This window comes from Paroedura picta, chromosome 10 (genome assembly GCF_049243985.1).
Source record: "Paroedura picta isolate Pp20150507F chromosome 10, Ppicta_v3.0, whole genome shotgun sequence".
Classification (NCBI taxonomy): Eukaryota; Metazoa; Chordata; class Lepidosauria; order Squamata; family Gekkonidae; genus Paroedura; species Paroedura picta.
The window spans coordinates 67,570,952-67,591,157 of record NC_135378.1 but is presented as its reverse complement, the minus strand read 5'-3'; the positions used below and the strand labels follow the sequence as shown (position 1 = coordinate 67,591,157).

At 40.4% G+C, this 20,206-nt stretch overlaps 1 protein-coding gene across 3 annotated transcripts in view; it reads right to left on the bottom strand.

The window, feature by feature from the left end:
• The window catches only part of COL25A1 (collagen type XXV alpha 1 chain), a 317,331-nt gene that overhangs the window by 38,242 nt on the left and 258,883 nt on the right, over window positions 1-20,206 (bottom strand). For all 3 annotated transcript variants that reach the window (XM_077300637.1, XM_077300635.1, XM_077300636.1), the window contains 5 exons: window positions 8,471-8,533; window positions 7,068-7,136; window positions 6,024-6,068; window positions 3,927-3,971; window positions 3,172-3,249 (listed from right to left, as the gene is read on the bottom strand). In XM_077300637.1, coding sequence (XP_077156752.1) covers window positions 3,172-3,249; window positions 3,927-3,971; window positions 6,024-6,068; window positions 7,068-7,136; window positions 8,471-8,533 — 300 coding nt within the window. The remainder of the gene's footprint in view (window positions 1-3,171; window positions 3,250-3,926; window positions 3,972-6,023; window positions 6,069-7,067; window positions 7,137-8,470; window positions 8,534-20,206) is intronic.

Here is a 20,206-nt window from a genome sequence, read left to right as displayed (position 1 = left end):
TAATTTCATTTAAAAGGGGAATGAGAAAGAATGACATGCATTGCAGTGCAGTTGTGTTTACAAATAATTGTACTATGCATATTTATTTATGCCTATAACCTTGAGAATGTTGGGCTAACTCTTTATTAGGCAGAAACAAGGATACAGTCCTATCAATCAGTTCACTGGAAGAAGAAAATGAAATACATCCTAGTTTATCCTTTATCTCTAATCCTTTGCCCAAATAAGGACTTTGCATCACTTCTAGACTGTATACAAGGTATTTAGGTTGCTTAAGGTTTTTTGGAGGGGAACCGATTAGGCATTTGTACCTCACTCCTTGTAATTACCAACAAAAAAGATATTAAAATATTTATTAGTCCATAGCATATTAAAGACTGTTAATATACTTACCTTGTATATTGGATTTATAATACTATATTTGCACTTATTCCATATTCTTTATAAAATATAGTTCTCATAAGAGCAAAGTTCTCACAGAGTCACTAGTACTGATTCAAAGGAACACAAACAAGGAACTGACTTTTATTTTCTTACATAGCAGCCAGCTTGGAAGCCACACAAATTCATGTTTTAAACTCTACTTGGCTTGAATAACAACTGTCACTGCTGAGGCGGTGGTCCCTGGGCAGGGGGGAAACTATTTGACAAAAGTACAGGAAAAAACTCTGCTGTGCACATGTTCAGTCCCTTGTATGATACACTGTTAAAGGGGATCACTGGACTGAGAAGGTGGCCTGTGCTCCTGGGTTCCTAAATTTATTCTACATCTGGACTAGCCACTCACTGGTGAAGTATCCTTATTAAGCTTTGTATTCTTTGTATCTGGCACAGAATGAAAATGACTTATTCTCCAATGACTTCTGTAACTAAATAGAAGGAATGCCCCCAAAGGAACTGCAAAAACAACATCTTGCAAAATTCCACCTTACTTTGTGGTTTATTCCCAAAGTCTTCAAGTACATGTCAAGGAGAACAGGCTTCTTGTGAGGAACAATGCCAATCTCTATTTGAAACAGTTTGCCAAGTCTGAAAGAAGCTAAACAGCAGCCAGACGTTGCATTTTGTTAGACTTTGTCTTTTAGCAAGAATCACCCACTGACTGTCAGTTAAAGGGTTAACACTTGTTGCAGAGTGGGGACAGGCAGATGGTCATGTGGTCTGTTCATAGATATGCAAATTTGTTTAGGGGCCATTGCCTCATGCTTATTTACCATGTCCGCAACTTTAGCAGGAAGAGAAGAATTCTCCTCCCTCCCTTTGTTTTAAGAAGATAACTGCTTTAGGCAGAGGAGAGATCCATTTTTGAATCTTCACCCTGTAACAGTTAAGGTGTAGAACAGGGTTTTCCAACCTTTTGGCACATGGGGGCTGCATTAGTGTGCCCAGTGGCTAAAGAGGACCACATCTTAAACCATAATGTAACAAAATTATTAACCTACTGAGGATGATGGCAGCAGACAAGCAGGTTGGAGGGCTGCACAGAAAGAGGTTGGGGCCGCATGAAGCCCACAGGCCTCAGGTTGGAGGGCCCTAGTGTAGAGTTCCTGAATGAGCTGAGGAAGCTATGTATTTTTCTTATTTTATCAGTTCATTTCTCAGAAGTAATTATTTGAATTGAAATAACAAGAACAACAGAAATATAATAATGCATATGTCATGAACAGGCCTAAAATTGTTCATGACAGGGTAATGGCCAGTTAATGCCCAGCTTATGCTTATCCTCCCTCCTCCCTTCACATAGCGTGACAAGACTGAAGATGGAAGTCTTTCATGACCCCCAGTTAGCTGTGATATCCAAATGTAGATGCCGCCACTAATGAAGGTTTGTTTCCTTCTCAGTTAAATATCAGTTAAGTATTTCCAGCTCTTTGCAACAGGTTTTCCTGTGGAAATTCTGCTATTCCTGAAAATTACAAGGCAGTGGAGTGGAACAGGCTAATAGATAGTTGCTTTCCCCACATTTTCCCTTCCGCAGTGTCTGCAGAGGCCATTTTCTCTTGTACCAATTGCCAGCTTTAAAATCCTTTAAACCCCTATCCTCAGGCCTGCATGGGGTAGGGGAGAGGAATGGCCATTTCAAGGCCCAGGGAAAGAAAAATAGCTGCCATGTAAGCAACACCAGGAAAATCCAGACTTTCCTCCCACCCAGCAGCTATCCTAGCTGTGCTGCAATCTCTCCCAAAATGTTCCATCAAAGCAGATTTGGCAAAAAGTGGGAGAAAAACCCAGAAGGAATACAAATGCCCCATGATCCTGAGGGGAAGCAGGAAATCAACCTGCTAGTGAACAATGTCAGCACTGGGGTAAATAACCCAGGAGGAAAAGTTCAGTTACCTTAAAAAACTAATTACCGGAGGAACCTGCATTTGGATGTCATAACTCACTGGACGTAGCTGAAGACATCTGACTTTAATCTCTGCATGCCACATGAGTGAAGAAGAGACAGGGGGAGAAGGCAGAGTGTACATCAGCACAACTAACTATCTGTTCAGCACAAATATATCTGCATAAGCTGTCTGAATTGATCCAGGAAACAGGGTATCTTGTATTTTTGAATGAATTCAGCACAACCAGTTATAGAATTCATCTGTTCTCACCAGATGTAAGTGAAGACCTGGAGATTTGAGGCTAACCAGCTTAACAGAATGGTGCCATCAAAGGGAAAGCTCGGCATGTAGCAAAAGAAGAGTCCAGATTATTGTTTAAGGATATTTTTAAATACATGAAGCCATCTTCGACTGAGTCAGAAGCCATGTGGGTCAGCATTATTGACTGTCCAAGCTTTTTTCCAGCCTGGCTGGCATTTTTAACTGGGATTGGACTTGAGAGCATATGGTCTGTATTCTATGGATGTTCCACTGACAGAAGATAGGAAGGGCAGGAAAGCTTGCTAGGTTCACCTCACTACTATGCCTTGACTTGCAGGCCTTTTTGTTTGTGAGAGTCCTCCTACTCCTGGCAATGCATCCTCACAGATCAAAAAGGGCTGCCAGGGAAAAGGGAAGGCGGGGGAGATCCATTTGTGCCAGTGAAACGTCAGTAAGACACGACCCTATGCATGCACGCATTGTGCTTCCATCCGTTTTCCTGGAGCAGGATGATCTGTTGTCATATGCCAACAGCGGAAAGAAATCTATCTTGTGCATTTATGTGTTTCAGATCACGTACCTGTAAGGCTTCATGGATATTGCCATTGTAGTCGATGATTTCTGTGGCACCTTGATCACCCTTTTGTCCAGGTGGGCCCTGTAACACATTAACCCCATTCCCAAAGCCACACAGTGTTATATGATAAAGTATGGTCAAGAATTATTTGTATTTATTACTATTTAAAAGCTTATTTAGCTCTTATTCAGTGGACTGGCCTAATTTTAACTAAGCTGCATCTATTTCTTATAGGATATTTACTAGCTTCTCCATTTATAAGGAAAAGCCCAAATTAGTCAAAGTACTACAGTTCCAGCTTTACTATGGACTAGAGCAAACCCCAGCAATTATAGGATTTGAAAAGTGCATCAGTTGCAATACGGTGAAATGCAACTATAGGCCAAGTCAAATGAAACTGTATTTTTGACCACTGGGGCAAACAGTGGTTTCTGTGGATTAGTAAAATGTAGGGGTGAAGCTTTGAAACTCTCTGCCATCCTTCACTACAATCCCAATCCCAATGAAAACCCCATTTCCTGGCTATTCAAAATGTGCGGGGATCATGGAACACTCAGCAAATTGTTTGGTTTGGTCCTAAACCACATAAATTTGGTTTGGTCCTAAGCCACGCCATCTTGACCACAATAATCCCCAGGCAGAGGACAAAGGGATCAAGGTGTAATAACATAACACACTAGCAGGTTATATAGGCTCTGACAAGACCTGTGTTACTGAAACACAAAAAAGTAACTCCAAACTAAAAAGTAGGCACATACCTTTGGACCTACAGCACCCAAATCGCCTTTGTCTCCAGGATCACCCTATACAATAGAAAGCAACAGTGGTTAACAGGCATGATGGTGGTTAACAGTGATTAACATATCATAAACATTATATAGGAAAAGCAATTAGCCCCTGAAGTCTATAAGTATGGTTTCCAGCCTCCAGGATAAGCCTGGAGATTTCCCAGAATTAGCACTGATCAGACTACAGAGATCAGTTCCTCTACAAAAAAAAAATAAAAAATAAAAAATGGTTGTTTTGGAAGGTGGAGTGTATGGTATTATACCTGGCTGAGCTTCCTCCCTGCTCTGCCCCCCAAATTTCCAGGAAAGCCCCAACCTGGAACTGGCAGCCTTATCTATAGAGACAGTGTCAGCTATATCGATGCCAGTCCATTGAATAAAAGTCAAAACAGCCAATAGGTGTGACATTTAAAGGTCCAGACAAGTATGAAACTACTGCACAAATCTTTACAGAAAGCAGCATGGCTAGGCTGTTGACTGAAAAGAGCATTTTTCAGGGTTCTGTGGTGGTAAACAGTAAAACGCACTAATGGAAAGTCAGCAACTTCTGCAGTATTTCACAAGGAATGCAAGATCTCAATACAGAATAGGCCTCGCCTTTATGTTCAAATTCACTTGCATAAGGAAAGAAAAGTCAAGGAATTCTGAGCTTGTATAGTAAGTCTGCTCCAGTTCTATTAGCTGTACTTTGATTCAGTAACTTTGGCCTAAGCTAGCACATTTGAACATTTAAGGCCATTCCTGCTGAGCAGTGAACTGAAATATACAACACTGCTAGTGAGAGGAGTGATAAAGGCAAGGTCTGTGAAAGTCAGACATGAATTGCAAGGAGAAATAATTATAGGTTGCTTTTTCTGACAATGAAAGAAAATGTATTTTACACTGTATTGAGGTTGGATGGTGAAGGCCTTATTAAAGAAAGTTCACATATCTGGGGGAAAGAGACAATGTCCACTTTGATCTGCTAGGGGAAAAGACAGGTCCTAATGCAGTCAGAGGGCCATTTCCAAATGAGAGGAGATATAAGAGAAATAAGGCAAGCATATGAAGTAAGAGTTGATATCATTCCTTATCATCATATCATCATCATCATCAGAAATAAAGAATGTAATTAGACCAAAGACCCATCAGGTCTAGGATTCTGGTCATACAGTGGCCAACCAGACACCTCTCTAGGGAGACCATAAGTAGGATGACTACAACAGTATCTTCTTGCACCTGCTCCTTAGCAACTGATCTAAAGAAATGTACTGCCCCTGGTACTGGAGGGAATATATACTAGATGTCTAGTAGCCACTAATAGTCACAATCCCCATGAATTTCTGCAATTTAATTATGCACTGTGTGAAGAGGTATTTCCTTGCATCTGTCCTTAATTTCCCACTGTTCAGATTCAATGGATGACCCCTGGATCTGCGCATGAGCGCACACATGCAGGCATGCACACACAGCTGCTTTACAGAGGCAAGTAGTTTCTCTCAAAGTCAGATACGCAGGCGGCAAAACAGACAATCCAGGAAAGGACAAGTGGGAAAGTGTAAGAAATTGATAGGAAGAGATAAAAAAGGTAGAAAGCGAGAATGGCAAGAGGTGAAGAAACAGGCAAAAAAATGGTGAAACTGGAATGCGCTAGTGAGAAACAGATGGCCAAGGAAGTCAGGGGAGAGAAGGAGACATGAAAGACAGGGTGGATAGAAGAGCTGAATAGGGAAGTGGCACATGCATGCAAAAGAAAGGCAGGAAAGAAAGAACACCAATGTCAAAGAAGGTGAGGGGGATTTTGTACATTGACATCTGCCAGGCCAAATGCAGAATACAGGTGTCTGATTTCCATGAAATATAAGCAGGAAGACGATTTTAGAGCCTAAAAGGCAACTCTGAAGCAAAGCAGGAAATGGGTGTCTCAGACACAGAAAACCGACAATGTGAAGTTCTAGGTTGCAAGATTCTATGATAAATTATTCACTCTATGTAAAAAATGCCTTTCTCCCAAAAAATGGTTCAGTGTAATGATACTGTTCATATCATATCATATTAAACCAATAAAACCAACATTTGCTTACTGACCTTTGACCCCTTTGGACCTCTAGCTCCAGAGTCGCCTGACCTCCCCTGAATCATGTAAAGGCATACCAAATAGATAGGAGAAATGAGGACAGAGACAGGAAAGAGATGAATAAAAGGAATTAGCTTAAAATGACCACTACTATTAAATCTACATAACTGACATGAACAAAGTCACAGACATACTAAATGGTTTAGTATTAACGTGTGCAAGTCACACTTGCATGATCACTATAGAAGACTGAAAGGAAAGTTCATATTGTTGAAGATCTGTGGAAGTTCTTTGAAAATCTCTTGAAGAATCTTTCTCTGAGAGACAACTGGGACCTCTGATAGGCAACTGCTGTGCCCATGGTTTGCCATTTGATATGCCATCCCAAGTTCTGTGTTTAGAGCAACTGCCAATATGTGATGGATGTCCGCACTTGGGTGACATGGGCCGCAAAGCCAATACGCACTGGCTATTTAAGTTGTCACCGTGAATTCAGCCATATGCCTATCACTTATTTGCAGTGCTCCATACATTCACATGAACCCAGGAATTTAGTATCAAAGAATTTCCATTGTACACATTTGATTATTTGAATTCTCCCATGCTAACCTGTAATAATTATGTGATTATGTTAGAGCGTTTAGAAATGACATTCTCCTGTATATAATAATGCATTGGAAAATTAATATTTAGATAAGATTAGAAGTCAGTGTGACAATTAATTTTCACTGGACTTGAAAAATTGCATTGACCAGCAATCCTTCAAAGGCAACCTGTATATGAGTCCTATTGATTTCGATTTCACAATTATGAATACAAAAGCTTGAGCATAATTGTAGGTTTGGATTCTTTAGTTTACTTAAAGAGTTCCTGACATGACAGCTACAAATTTAATCTCTTCTGGAAGGCATCATAAATCACATCGACATTTATTTCTACCAGTTTTTGTTAACCTCACTAGCAGAGCCTTTCTCTTATGAAAACAGAAAGCTTCCTATGCCAGATATTTTTTATTAAAAGCATGCTACATATTTTCAGAGTTAAATCTGACTAACCTTTGGCCCTGGAACTCCCGGTTCACCTCGTTCACCTTTCCCAGGAGGCCCTGCTTCTCCCTTGTCACCCTATCACAAACCACAGCACACACATGGATACAAAAGTATTAAAAACTCTGGCAGCTTTTCATACAGAACCACACTATTTTATACTCGATTAAGAGAATCAAGCAGCACAATATATTTCAGGTCGACAATTGATAAGCATAGCACAACGACAATTCCACCCCAACCTCAGGAAATATAAAAGCGATACTTTGCTACTTCCATTTTAGTTGGCAATATTGCATCACTGTGAAGCACTGAGAAGTCAATAAAAACACAAAGCATAACATAAAAGGGTGTTGTAATCTTGATTTTACAATGTTTGCTTCGGAGTTTTTAATCCTTTTTAGAGTCTGCTCTTTGAATTGTTCTTCCTGCTTTCAAAAGGGGGGCAGCTTGCTAAATTAGCCAGCTAAACTATTCTAGTGTCTCACACAATGAAATTGAATGGCAACAGTTAAAAATATAAGTAATAGAGGCAGAAAATACAGAATTCAGTACGAAAGGGAGATTAGTTCCTAATTTGCTAAACAGAATATATATGATCAATACAGTAATCTAGAAGTTTAAATGCCTCAGTCCTCCTCAATAAAAGAAGAAAAAAAACCCTGAAAATCCAAGGACATCATTATTATTATTTATTTATTATTATTTTTATTTATTATATTTTTAACTACATGCCTTTAAAAATAAAGAGATCAACTATATAAATGTTAAAATCCCACAAAAATCCTGGAGTGATGAGATGGAGATGATTTGTACTGCATATTAGAACTTCTCATAGTTTCTTCTTGCAGTTAGGAAATGTTCTTATGCTGGTTGCTATGGATTTTTAGCAAACAAATAAATGAATAAAGAGTCTTTCAGGTTCTGAATATTATCCAGTGAGAGAGAAATACCACCTTCCAGAGTAACATTAAGCTATCTTAATTGGGCATGTCTAATTTTGGGCATAAGCTTTTGTGTGCATGCCCACTTCTTCAGATACAGTCACTTCTGCTGGTAGTGAATAGCTGGATCAGATACAGGCTGAGTGAAAGAGGCATATGCTGGGGACCAAATGGACGAGTAAATGTTCTGCCTTCTGGAACAGGTATAGTGTAAATCAGTTTTACATGCAAAACTGGAGAAGCTGAGACATGATTAATTCTGGATTTCCATTGTTTTTAAGTGTCCCGACATTTTAAAATTATATTTCTATCATTTGCGTTCAGTTTAAGATTTGCTATATGCGTATCATTCAAGGTGACATTAATGATTGAGTGGATGAGTTTTTTGATGACAGCTAAGGATTAAATTTTGAACTAACTTAATGTGAAGTAACGTACACATAGTAAGAGGGAAAATGTAATACATACTTTTGTCCCGGGCAAGCCCGGTAATCCAGGTTCTCCCTGTGGGCCAATGAAACCAGGTTCACCCTTTGAAAAATGAACACATATGATCTTTGTTAATTGAACTGTGAGCAATTCCAATAAAATAAGGTTGCTTCTAATGATATATTCCCTGGTCACCCATGGTTTTGTAACTATGACCTACCAGTTATAGACAGATACAATTAATCAAATTTGATTCCTATCAGCAAAGAGTTCTCAGAGAAAAGGCTCATTGAGTTAAAGAAAAGCAAATGAACTGGAAGCTCTCACATCTTGTTTTTCATGGAATTAATGCTTGTTATGCTTCCTGGATTGTGTTACAGTGTATGAAACAGAGATCCACCAAGGGAAGGCTACTACAACATTTTCAGTGGAGAAAAGGAGTTAAGTGGTCTTGGTCATACTCATTCATAAATTACAAATTATTCAACCTCTGTGCCTTTTTAATCTACAAAACAAATTTTGTTTGGGGGTAAAAAAAATCAATGTGACAGAATATGAAATGCTAACATGATGCTGAAGCAGCAGTATTATACTCTTGCAATGCAACCATTGAGTTAAACAGAAGTTTTATTCCCCTGTAAGAGATCTTAGTTAAATACAAACAAATATTCAAATATAACTGCACGAAATCACACAAAGGAAAAAATGGAATCTCTTCATCCTCTGAAGAAGAGAAGCTCCCTAGTTCCTTTTGCTGTTGTTATAGATCAGGGGTGGGCAAACTGTGGGCCTTCCAGATGTCCATGGACTATAATTCCCATGAGCCCCTGCCAGCAGTCACTGGCAACGGATCATGGGAATTGTAGTCCATGGACATCTGGAGGGCCACAGTTTGACCACCCCTGTTGTAGATTCTCCTGTCACAGAGAAGGCTGTCTTGGGGTCGTTCCATGCTACAGCATTTTGCATTGTGCAGGCATGACTTTTACACGTTCATCTGAAGACAGAATTATAATAGAGACCTCACAAATTGTTGACTTGCCTGATTTTTCTCATCCCCAGTGGGATTTCTAATTTGGTTTAGGACATGCAAAAGATTGATTTTTCCTTCTAGCAATAATTGGTATGTTTTGCTTATTAAATTATATGGCTGGGTTAGCTTTGCTTCTTTGTAATTTTCTAAGAGCTCTGTTGCATTTTACCTACATGTAACCACAATGACCACCTAGAGCAATTTTTCTCCCTCAAAGATGCTATTTCAGAAGTAAACAAAAATTTTAAAGAACATGTCTATCCTCAGCTAGTCCTCAGCTAGATAAGAATAAACCACAAAGACTACTGTTGATCATTCAGCATCTGCATCATTAAATGATGCCCTGTATTTATAGAATCAAACACCACAGATAGAACTGTCAAAATCAACTCAAAACACAATGCCTTCTAATGGGATCAATTCAGACATTCATCCATAAGACATGAACTGCACAATAAACTTTACAGAATCCGGATGCAAATCAACCCCTGCTCCAGCTAGCTTACAATGTTCACTGAACAGGGAAAGCAAGATTTTCTTGGGGCTGAGAGAAAAGAGGGAGAAAAACAAGTGTCACTGGAGACCGAGGTTAGAGCTGGCTTCAGAAAACAACCCCCAAAGTGGTCTTGAACAGGCATGCAAATGGATGAATGCGGAACCAAGTCTGATTTTAGGGCACGGCATGACAAAGAGCAGTAGTTCTGCCAACTCCAAGTAGGAAATGTCTGAAGATTTGGGAGTGAAGCCTGAGGAGTTGGGGAGGGACCTTAATGGGATATAATGACATAGTAGCCATTTTCTTTGCCTACTGGAGATCAGTTTTAATTTCAGGAAACCTTCAGGCCCCATCTGGAGATGGCATCCAAGTTCCGTTCCACATGCACAGTGAACAAATGCGGGGCATACCAGTTAGAATCTTTTGAGACAGTCATGTTAGTGCAACGTTTCTTCAGGACACTTTTTTGTATTGAAAATGGGTAACAATAAGATGCAAAATCTTTAATCTTCTCAATCTGAGAAAATTTTGAAGGCACCAACAAGTGGCAACCCCAGCTCTACTTGGTGTAGTGGTTAAGAGTGTAGAGGCTTAAGAGTATGGCGTAGTGGCTAAGAGCGGCGGCCTCTAATCTGGAGAACCAAGTTTGATTTCCCAATCTTCTGCATTCAATGAGCTGGGTGTCCTTGAGCTAGTCACAGTTCTCTTAGGGCTGTTCTTGTAGAGCAGTTCTATTAGAGCTCTCTCAGCCCCACCTACATCACAGGATGCCTGTTGTGGAGAGAGGAAGGGAAAGGTGCTTGTAAGCCACTTTGGGACTCCTCTGGGTCATGCCCTCCTGGTTTTGTGCATTACAAATACCACTTATTTTGAGTGACTTGGAGCAGGTTTTTGGTTGAATACTTTGTAAGAATCTGTCAATAAACGTTGCAGGTATGGTGCATACTAAATACATATCAAATACTAAGCAAAACTTAATTTTGTAGTAAACCACCGATTTTTGGAAAGGTCTTGGAAACATTTAAATCCAACACTTTAACTTGTTCTAGCAGGACTTGATTCTGCTCCTGTTTAGTTTCATGTGTTAAAGCAATAATTCATATATATATATATATATATATATATATATATTGAAAAATACTACATTTTGTGCTTCAAAACAATGAAACATGACAAAGATATCCTGTGCCGCATTTCAATACTTGTTGGAATTAATATGAAGAGAGACAGATGCAGCTGACGCATTTTTAATTACACAGTGAAGAGAAAGGGAAGTGTTAGCTTGCCCTCGACGCTGCACTACAACTAAATTATGCTGGTGTGAAAAACAGTTCCATTTTATGAAGTCAAAGACATTTCCTGAATAGTCTGAAATAGAAAACAGTTCTTGCATAAATTAGCATACTATGTGGGCATAACAGAAAAAAAAAAAAAAAAGGAAAAGAGGAATCACAAAATACAGTGAAGAATAAACTTTGAAGAAATATTTTCTCAGCCCTGGCCCTGGCCTGGTGGAATGCTCTGCCAACTGAGATCAAGGCCCTGTGGGGCCTTCGACAGTTCCACACGGCATGTAAGACAGAGCTATTCCACCAGACCTATGGCTGAGAATGGGCATATAACACCCAGAACATCAAACTGGCTGGCCTCCCTGAAAAAATCCTCCTCAAACATCAAGAGAAAACACCAAAAGCAACACACTTTTGTTGGCAGGGTGAGGGCTCTGCTTTTTAGGATGCTGTCTAGATTTGCCATAGCTTTCCTCCCCAGGAGCAAGCATCTTTTAATTTCTTTGCTGCAGTCCGCATCTGCAGTGATCTTGGATCCCAGGAAATAAAATCTGTAACTACCTCCATTTCTTCCCCATCTATTTGCCAGGAATTGAGAGGCCTGAATGCCATGATCTTCGTTTTCTTGATGTTGAGTTTCAAGCCAACTTTTGCACTCTCCTCCTTCACCCGCATCAAGAGGCTCTTTAGTTCCTCTTCGCTTTCTGCCATTAGAGTGGTATCATCTGCATATCTGAGGTTGTTGATATTTCTCCCTGCAATCTTGATCCCAATTTGTGACTCATCTAACCCCGCCTTTCTCATAATGTGCTCTGCATACAAGTTAAATAGGCAAGGCGACAGTATACAGCCTTGCCGAACTCCTTTCTCAATTTCGAACCAGTGATTCTATTTGCGATTCTCAGGCCCATTCCGCACCAGGATCAATGTGGCAAATTGGTTTCAGAAAGAAAAAAATGCAGTTTTAAATAGTGGAATTCGTCGTTATGCATACCTGCCTTTGTAGTGGAATCCAGTTGCGTTTCAATCGTTTCGCACAGGTTTCCAGTCTCGGCAAAAATCGCTAGAAAGGACGCGATTTTTTCTGTGCTTTGTCCCGCCACTGGCCATCATTCAAATGAACAGCCAATGGGCGGCCATTATCATGCTCCTGAAAAGCCCCTTTCCTTTTAAGGCAGGTTAAAAAAAACAAACACGTTGCAACGAATCTGCGTTGATTCGTTGCAACGTAGAGACCCATCTAGCTGGCAGGTGGCGTGTGAGCTGCCATTTCATCGTTGCCATGCTCCCCCGAGTGAAAAAAAAATTCCTCCCCCCCGTGCACGGGCACAATTTTCGGCCGAAAATAAAGGAAACCAGCAAACGGGGCTGTGTTGTGCTTGGTGACTTAAAACAGCTCTGTGGAGGGACTGCAGCTGGGGAAGCCTCGCTGGGTGAATGAAGGCTCGCCGGTTTGTTGCTCTCCGTGAGAAAAAAAAATGGCAATTGCTTCGCCGGAAGATCAGAGGAGAGAGCCAGGGGGAGGGACTTTGCTGAAACCGCAACAATGGTAATGCACAGAACTTTTTCGCTAGTGTTGCAGATTGGTTGCAAGAGTGTATCGCTTTCCAGAGGGTGAATCCACTTTTGAGATTTCCCTGGAAGCGCTACAACAAAGCGCTTTTTGCTGATCGGTTTCAGGAGTGTGGCAGATTGTGTACGATGTTGTGCATAACTGAATTTTAGTAGCGATTACAATTTGCCACACTCCTGCTACAATGAATCTGTGCAGAATGGGTCTCACTGTTTCTTCTTGACCTGCATATAGATTTCTCAAGAGACAAATAAGATGCTCTGGTATTCCCATCTCTTTAAGAACTTGCCACAAATCGTTGTGCTCCACACAATCAAAGGCTTTAGCATAGTCAATGAAGCAGAAGTAGATGTTTTTCTGGAACTCCCTAGCTTTCTCCATGATCCAGTGTATATTGGCAATTTGATCTCTAATTCCTCTGCCTCTTCGAAATCCTGCCTATATTTCTGGAAGTTCTTGGTTCACATATTGCTGGAGCCTAGCTTGGATTTTGAGCATAGCTTTGCTAGCATGAGAAATGAGTGCAATGGTGCAGCAGTTTGAACATTGTTTGGCATTGCCCTTCTTTGTTAGGTGTATTTTATTGGGGTAAGATTTGGGGATTTTATTTTTTAAGATTTTATGTTACCATGTTTTCTATATATGTTGTAAACTGCCACGAGCCAGTTCGCTGGGAACAGTGGTCTAGAAATCAAATTATAAATAAAAATAAATAAATAAAAATACCAAAAAAATTCTGTGCAATGGTCAACAATAAAGTCGAAATTTGTAAATGCATCTGGAAAGCTGCAATAAATTTTAAATAAACAAAAAAAAAAAAAAAAAAAAAAGAGAAAACACCAAAAGGAAAGATACCATCCAAAGAATGGCAACCCTTCTCAGTGATTGAATTAATTGGCAGCTGTAACGACAGAGAATGAGGTGGCTGGATGGAGTCACTGAAGCAGTCAGTACAAACTTAAATGGACTCCAGGGAATGGTAGAGGACAGGAAGGCCTGGAGGATCATTGTCCATGGGGTCGCGATGGGTTGGACACGACTTCGCACCTAACAACAACAAAATAGGTAACTCTAAAATGTTTTAACTGTTTTAGGATACTTTAAATGTTACTTAAGTGCCTCTTGTGGCGCAGAGTGGTAAGGCAGCCGTCTGAAAACTCTGCCCATGAGGCTGGGAGTTCGATCCCAGCAGCCGACTCAAGGTTGACTCAGCCTTCCATCCTTCCGAGGTCGGTAAAATGAGTACCCAGCTTGCTGGGGGGTAAAACGGTAATGACTGGGGAAGGCACTGGCAAACCACCCCGTATTGAGTCTGCCAAGAAAACGCTGGAGGGCGTCACCCCAAGGGTCAGACATGACTCGGTGCTTGCACAGGGGATACCTTTACCTTTAAATGTTACTTAGGACTGCTTTATCAATTGATGTTACCTGCCCTGCTCCTCAATGGTTATCACATTTGCATACTTAACTTCTTATAATGTAGATATGCTAACCTCCACCATTAAGAATAACCATTAGCATTTTACTTTGTATAGAGGTGTTCCCTTGTACTGAAGGCAAACAAATAATAAAAATCCCAACAGAAGTCAATATAATAATTTTTGAGCATAGGACCTGCAGAGATTTGGTGAGGGTGGAAATCTCATTTTCTCCTGTATCCTCTTCTGCTACTATTTCCCCTTTCCCTTTCCTGGCAGCCCCCTGCTTCCTTCTCTTCTTCCTATCCAACAGCCAACCTACCTTTATTGGCACCCTTTCTGCAGCTGTCCCTCATTCCTTCCCCCAGCACTCTCTCCCTAGGTAAAGTCTGGCCAAGTTGTACTGGGGCTCAGCCTGGTCCAGTTACACAGTGATTGCTGGTGGGGCCGAGCTATGCCTGGCGTTGTTCAGTAGCTGCCACCAGTCCTGGGATTAATCTGACACTAATTTGGACACGGGCTAGGCCAAACCTGGCCCAGTCATGTGGCAGCTTATGACAGGAAGTGATACTTCTTTAAGATCTCTTCAGATCTCCTCAGAAGGGGTTTCCAACCTTTGAAAATCTGTGAGCACCTTTGGGATTCTGAGACAACATGGTGGGCACAGCCACGGGAGGCATAGATAGCCACAAATGGGTGATGCAATCAATCCTTGTGTTGTAGTAGCATCAGCTGCCAAAGCAATATTAAAAAAAAAATCTGCATAGGCAATCCAATCTCCAGTGGCAAATCAGAAACCTCCAGGGCAAAAGCCTCACCTAATTTCTAAAAACACTTAGCAGGCACCAGGACAGGCACCAGCACCACATTGACCATTTATGCACTGGAGCTTTCATGCTGGGTTGCAGGCTGGAGTTTTAGTCATGGCGTCTCACCTGCCCCTGATTTGTGCTCCTGAACTGGTGCTGGGGCAGTAAAGTTCCCAGTGCGTAAACGGTCATTGGGAGAATCCTAAACACTATTGTCTACTTTCAGTCCTATTTTTATTTCTCTCTATTAGACACATATATGCATCATTTGTAGTTTCTGCTGCTAAGTTATGTGGAGTGCAATCTGATTCTGCAGAATACTTCATATCACATTGGCTACCATTGAGTCAAGGTCACCATTTTTGGCAGCTGCTGCAGTGATTAATGCCTTCTGTGGCAGATGCTTGAACATGATACTACTTTTGAAACTAGTATTCCTTGGGCAGTGACTAGGACAGAAGTGATGCTCTTGTGGGACGTGACCACAAATGGTAGAAGTATGGCTTTGGAAACCTACAAGACTGTTCCTCCTGCCCCTGTTCCAGTTAACTCCTACCAGGAATTCCCAGCGTTTTCTTTCTGCCATTGTTTCATTTTCTTCTTAGTTCCAACTCCTTAACTGTTTTTGTTGTTTTCTGACATTTCCCTCAGCTGGAACAGTTTCACTTTCTCCAAAGAGGAGATCAATTATTGGCCAGAAGGAGACTTTCTCTTATCTTTAGCTCCTATTGATTAAAACTTCACCAACTATTCTGGATTATTAACCAGGTACCAGGTTAACATAAAGGATTGTCTTTTTGTATCTGAATAAGCAAAGTGGGACCTTTCCCAATAAACTTGTAATCTAATAAACAGTGTAATTTTAGAAGAGCATAATATCTGGCATTTTTGCTGAAGCGATAATCTTCTCTGTCAACAAATAGGTATTTTAAAAGACTTCATTAAACTCACAAGAACACTTGATTGCTTGCAAATATCTAGGGTGCCTTTTCCTCTGATTCTCAGAATAATTCATAGGGAGAAAGTATGTGGAATTCGAAGGCTCTTTTGCTCAACGTGCATGGCCTACTCAACAAGCATTCCCCCTTTTCACCCTTGTGTTATCAACTACTCCACTGAGATAGCAGAAGCAAATGGGATTCTATCCAGATTAGTGTTGTTAATGATGTGTGAAACAAAGTAAACAAATAGCTTTATCTCGGAAAGGCATACTGATGGCTCTGCAATGCAGAGGGAAGAGTACTGAGAAAATGCCCCCAGTCTGTTTTGATCTTGATCCCAAAGGATGGCAAAACCACAGAGAATTTATTCATAGAGCAAAGAATATTATAATATGATGCTTTGTTCAAGTAGATAGTGTGCTGGGGGATAGGGACTGAGAAAGACATTGATGCGGGCTACCAAGAAGACAGTCTCCAGGTAGTTCCTTTATTTGGTCGTGATAGCATTCTTTTCTCTGATAAGCACAAGTTATACGTTGCCTCCAGCCATATCTCCCTTCTGCAAAAAGACAATACCCACTTGGCAGGATGGGGAGAGTTGTGGGTCAGTACTGTCTATTCATGGTTATTGAGCACCAAGCATGAGTTATTAAGCACCAAGCATTTTTTAAATGCAGTATCCCATCTTGGCTTTAAAAATATTTGAATCTCTGCACACTCCATGAGAGATGACTCTTTACTCTTGTAGTGTTCTGTTAATGGATACTTAAAAAAAAACGCTAAAATTTAGATGTCAAAACAACAACAAAAACTTAACATCTCTTCACCCTTGTTCAATTTAGCTGCTTTCTCCCAGTCTGCCCCATAGTTGCTCTCATCTATCATGCACATAATAGAACTGGTTTCTGAGTTTTCCTAGTGTAATTCATTATTTCCAACATTAAAAGAACCAACAAATTGATTTTTATGTTCTTTCAGGTTTTAAAGCCTTGTGTAAATTGGAGGAGTGTCTGACTGCTGTGTTTCACTTGCATTTGTGGGTGGAAAAATAATCCCAGGGATAACCGGGTTTTAACCCTTTTCACACCAAGTTATCAACTACATTGAAAGTGATTAGCTGGGGAAAGAACTGGTTATATGGAATAGAGGGTCCCTTTACAAGCCATGGTTAATAGCTATTGATGGACCTTTCCATGAATTTGTTTAGCTCTGTTTTAAACTCATCTATGCTCATAGTCATAATTTGCCAATGGGAAGTGAATTTCACAATTTAGTTACTTGTTTAGTAAAGAAGTATTTCTTTTTGTCTGTCCTGAATCGGTTTCACAATAATTTCATTAGGTGTTCCCAAGCAGGAGAATAATGGGACAGGGAGAAAAAGTTCTCTTTATGTCCACTATGTAAAAACAAAAAAACAAAAACAAAAAAGCTGTCCCCTTCTTCAGTATTCTAACCAATGTCAATGAGTAGCACACTCTATGAAACCTTCTGTTTGACAGCTGGATGAAGGGAAGTTTTGGCAGGGCATTTATGGAGTAAAAGCATCACTTTTGAACATGCAAATCTGTGAACTCTGAGGGGCTTTTCGCACGCCTTCAAAATCGCACAATGGTTGCCAATTGAAAACGCTACTGATTTGCCGTTATGCACAACGTCGTTGACAATCTGCCACACACCTGAAAACGATCTGCAAAAAGCGCTTCCTTGTAGCGTTTTCAGGGAAATCCCCAAAAGTGGATTCACCCTCCGGAAAGCGATACACTCCTGCAACCAATCTGCAACACTAGCGAAAAAGACCTGTGCGTTAACATTGTTGCGGTTTCTACAAAGTCCCTCCCCCTGGTTCTCTCCTCTGATCTTCCGGCGAAGCGATCGCCATTTTTTTTTCTCCGAGCGAGCGGGGATAAACGCACCAGCGAGCCTCTGTTTAGAGGCTTCCCCGGCTTCAGTCCCTCCCCTTCAGTCACTAAGCACAAACAAGAGAAGCCCGTTTGCTGATGTATTTTCCCTTTATTTTTTACACATTCATTCAGCCGAAAATCGGGCCCGTGAGAGGGGGGGGGTTTCACTCGGAGGGAGCGTGGCAACGAATAAATGACAGCTCAAACACACCAGGCAGCTGGATGGGTCTCTCCGTTGCAACGAATCAACACAGATTCGTTGCAATGGGTCTGGTTTTTTTTTTTTAAACTTTCTTAAAGGGAAAGGGGCTGTTTGGAAGCATGCTAACGGCTGCCCATTGGATTTTCAGCCGAAAATCGGGCCCGTGAGAGGGGGGGGGATTTTTTTTTTCACTCGGAGGGAGTGTGGCAACGAATAAATGACAGCTCAAACACACCAGGCAGCTGGATGGGTCTCTCCGTTGCAACGAATCAACACAGATTCGTTGCAATGGGTCTGGTTTTTTTTTTTTAAAAAAACTTTCTAAAAGGGAAAGTGGCTGTTTGGGAGCATGCTAACGGCTGCCCATTGGCTGCTTGACGGCCAGGGGCGGGACGAGCTTGGCAAGAGCGCTTCCTTTCTAGCGATTTTTGCCAAGACCGGAAGCCTGTGGGAAACGCTACAAAACGCAACTGGATTCCACTACAAAGGCAGGTATGCATAACGACGAATTCCACTATTTTAAATGGCGATTTTTCATTCAGCAACCAATTTGCTACAAAGATCCCGGTGCGAAAAGCCCCTGACTTTTCAGATAGAACAGGAGCTAAGGAGTTAGAGTGAACACTGGATATACAAATAAAGGATTTGACTATGGGTAGGGGGTAGAGATGTTAACATTCAAAAACTGTACATATATTTTCACATTTTTGACAATAAATCTGGTCCAAAAATAATAGGAACTATTGGCTCTTCAGCACAATAGCAATGAAAAGAGTTGTAGACCAACTAAGAAAACAGTCTAGGTATGATGATTTGTGATGCAAGTTACCTACCCAGAAAGAGAAAAAAAACCTATCCCAAGGCTACTACCAATATTAACCAAATGAATAGAGGATAAAGAAAAGTAAAAAGTCTCTTCTTATTTTGTTGGTTTAATGTAGCATCCAACCAGAACGGGTTCCAGATATATCCTGTTTTCAAAGGGAATTTTCCGCAGTGGTTGTTCTTCTCACTTGTGAGAAAACTGGTACTTCAATCTCAAAATGTTAAGAGTATACCCTGGCCTTTGGCTCTATACTGTAGGGATACTAGTAATCCAATGGCTCCCCTGTTATCTACCATCAAGATGCATAATCTGCATGATCAAACTGACTCCACTTCCATGTTCATTTCATGAACAGTCCCCCTGGACTGACTTTTATAATGATAACTGAGCATTTCAACAGATTAATTTACAAAATAACTATACAAATTCTTATTTAAGGACAAATGAAGTCACTGTGGCATTTTCATTTGAAAATTACATTAAAATATGTTGTATAAATAGTTTTATTTTATAAAAGCAGTCAAAATTTGCTGTGTATGACAATAATTAAACTTAGATGTTTTGGTTTACCTAAAAATGGTTTTAGGACAAAACCATACAAAAATAAGATGCTGCTATTACCAATATTAACAACTAGGTTTAAACATGTAGGGCTACTTTAAACAAGTACACATTTCTGTGACGCCTGAACAATGGAAACTAATAAATGCTGGATTTCTGATTATATTGCTAATTGGGCCCCTGGACTGCATTACTTAAACACAGCATTATTCATCCAAAGAAGCAGATTAAAAGAAACCGCAAAATAATTTGCCCCTAAAGAATTAGTTCTGCAACTATTAATAGGTTTTGGTGATGAAGGAATATTTCATATCCTGTATTAATGTTCCTTTCTGCCCAACTAAGCTACTAAGAATGTATAGAAAACAATTTCTGGTAGACTGCAAATGTGCATGCATTCCAAAGTATACCAAATTAAATGTTCTTGTCCTAAGCAACTGTTCTGTGTTTATAAACAAAGCAGCTTTATAACACTGACTTGTTTTCAGTTTTAAATAGGTTCACCACATGCATATCTACTGGAATAAATGTCACTTTAGAAACAAAAAATACAAACTGACAATATAGCTAGTGCTACCAATGAATTTCCCCCCATAATGGTATGTCCATGAATGTGATACATGTAAATGTTGTGAGATTATTTGCTGAGATAAAACTGGCTACAATCCAGAAGAAAGTGCAATTAAACCCAAGTATGCCAACGGTCCTAGGTGTGACAGACTCCCT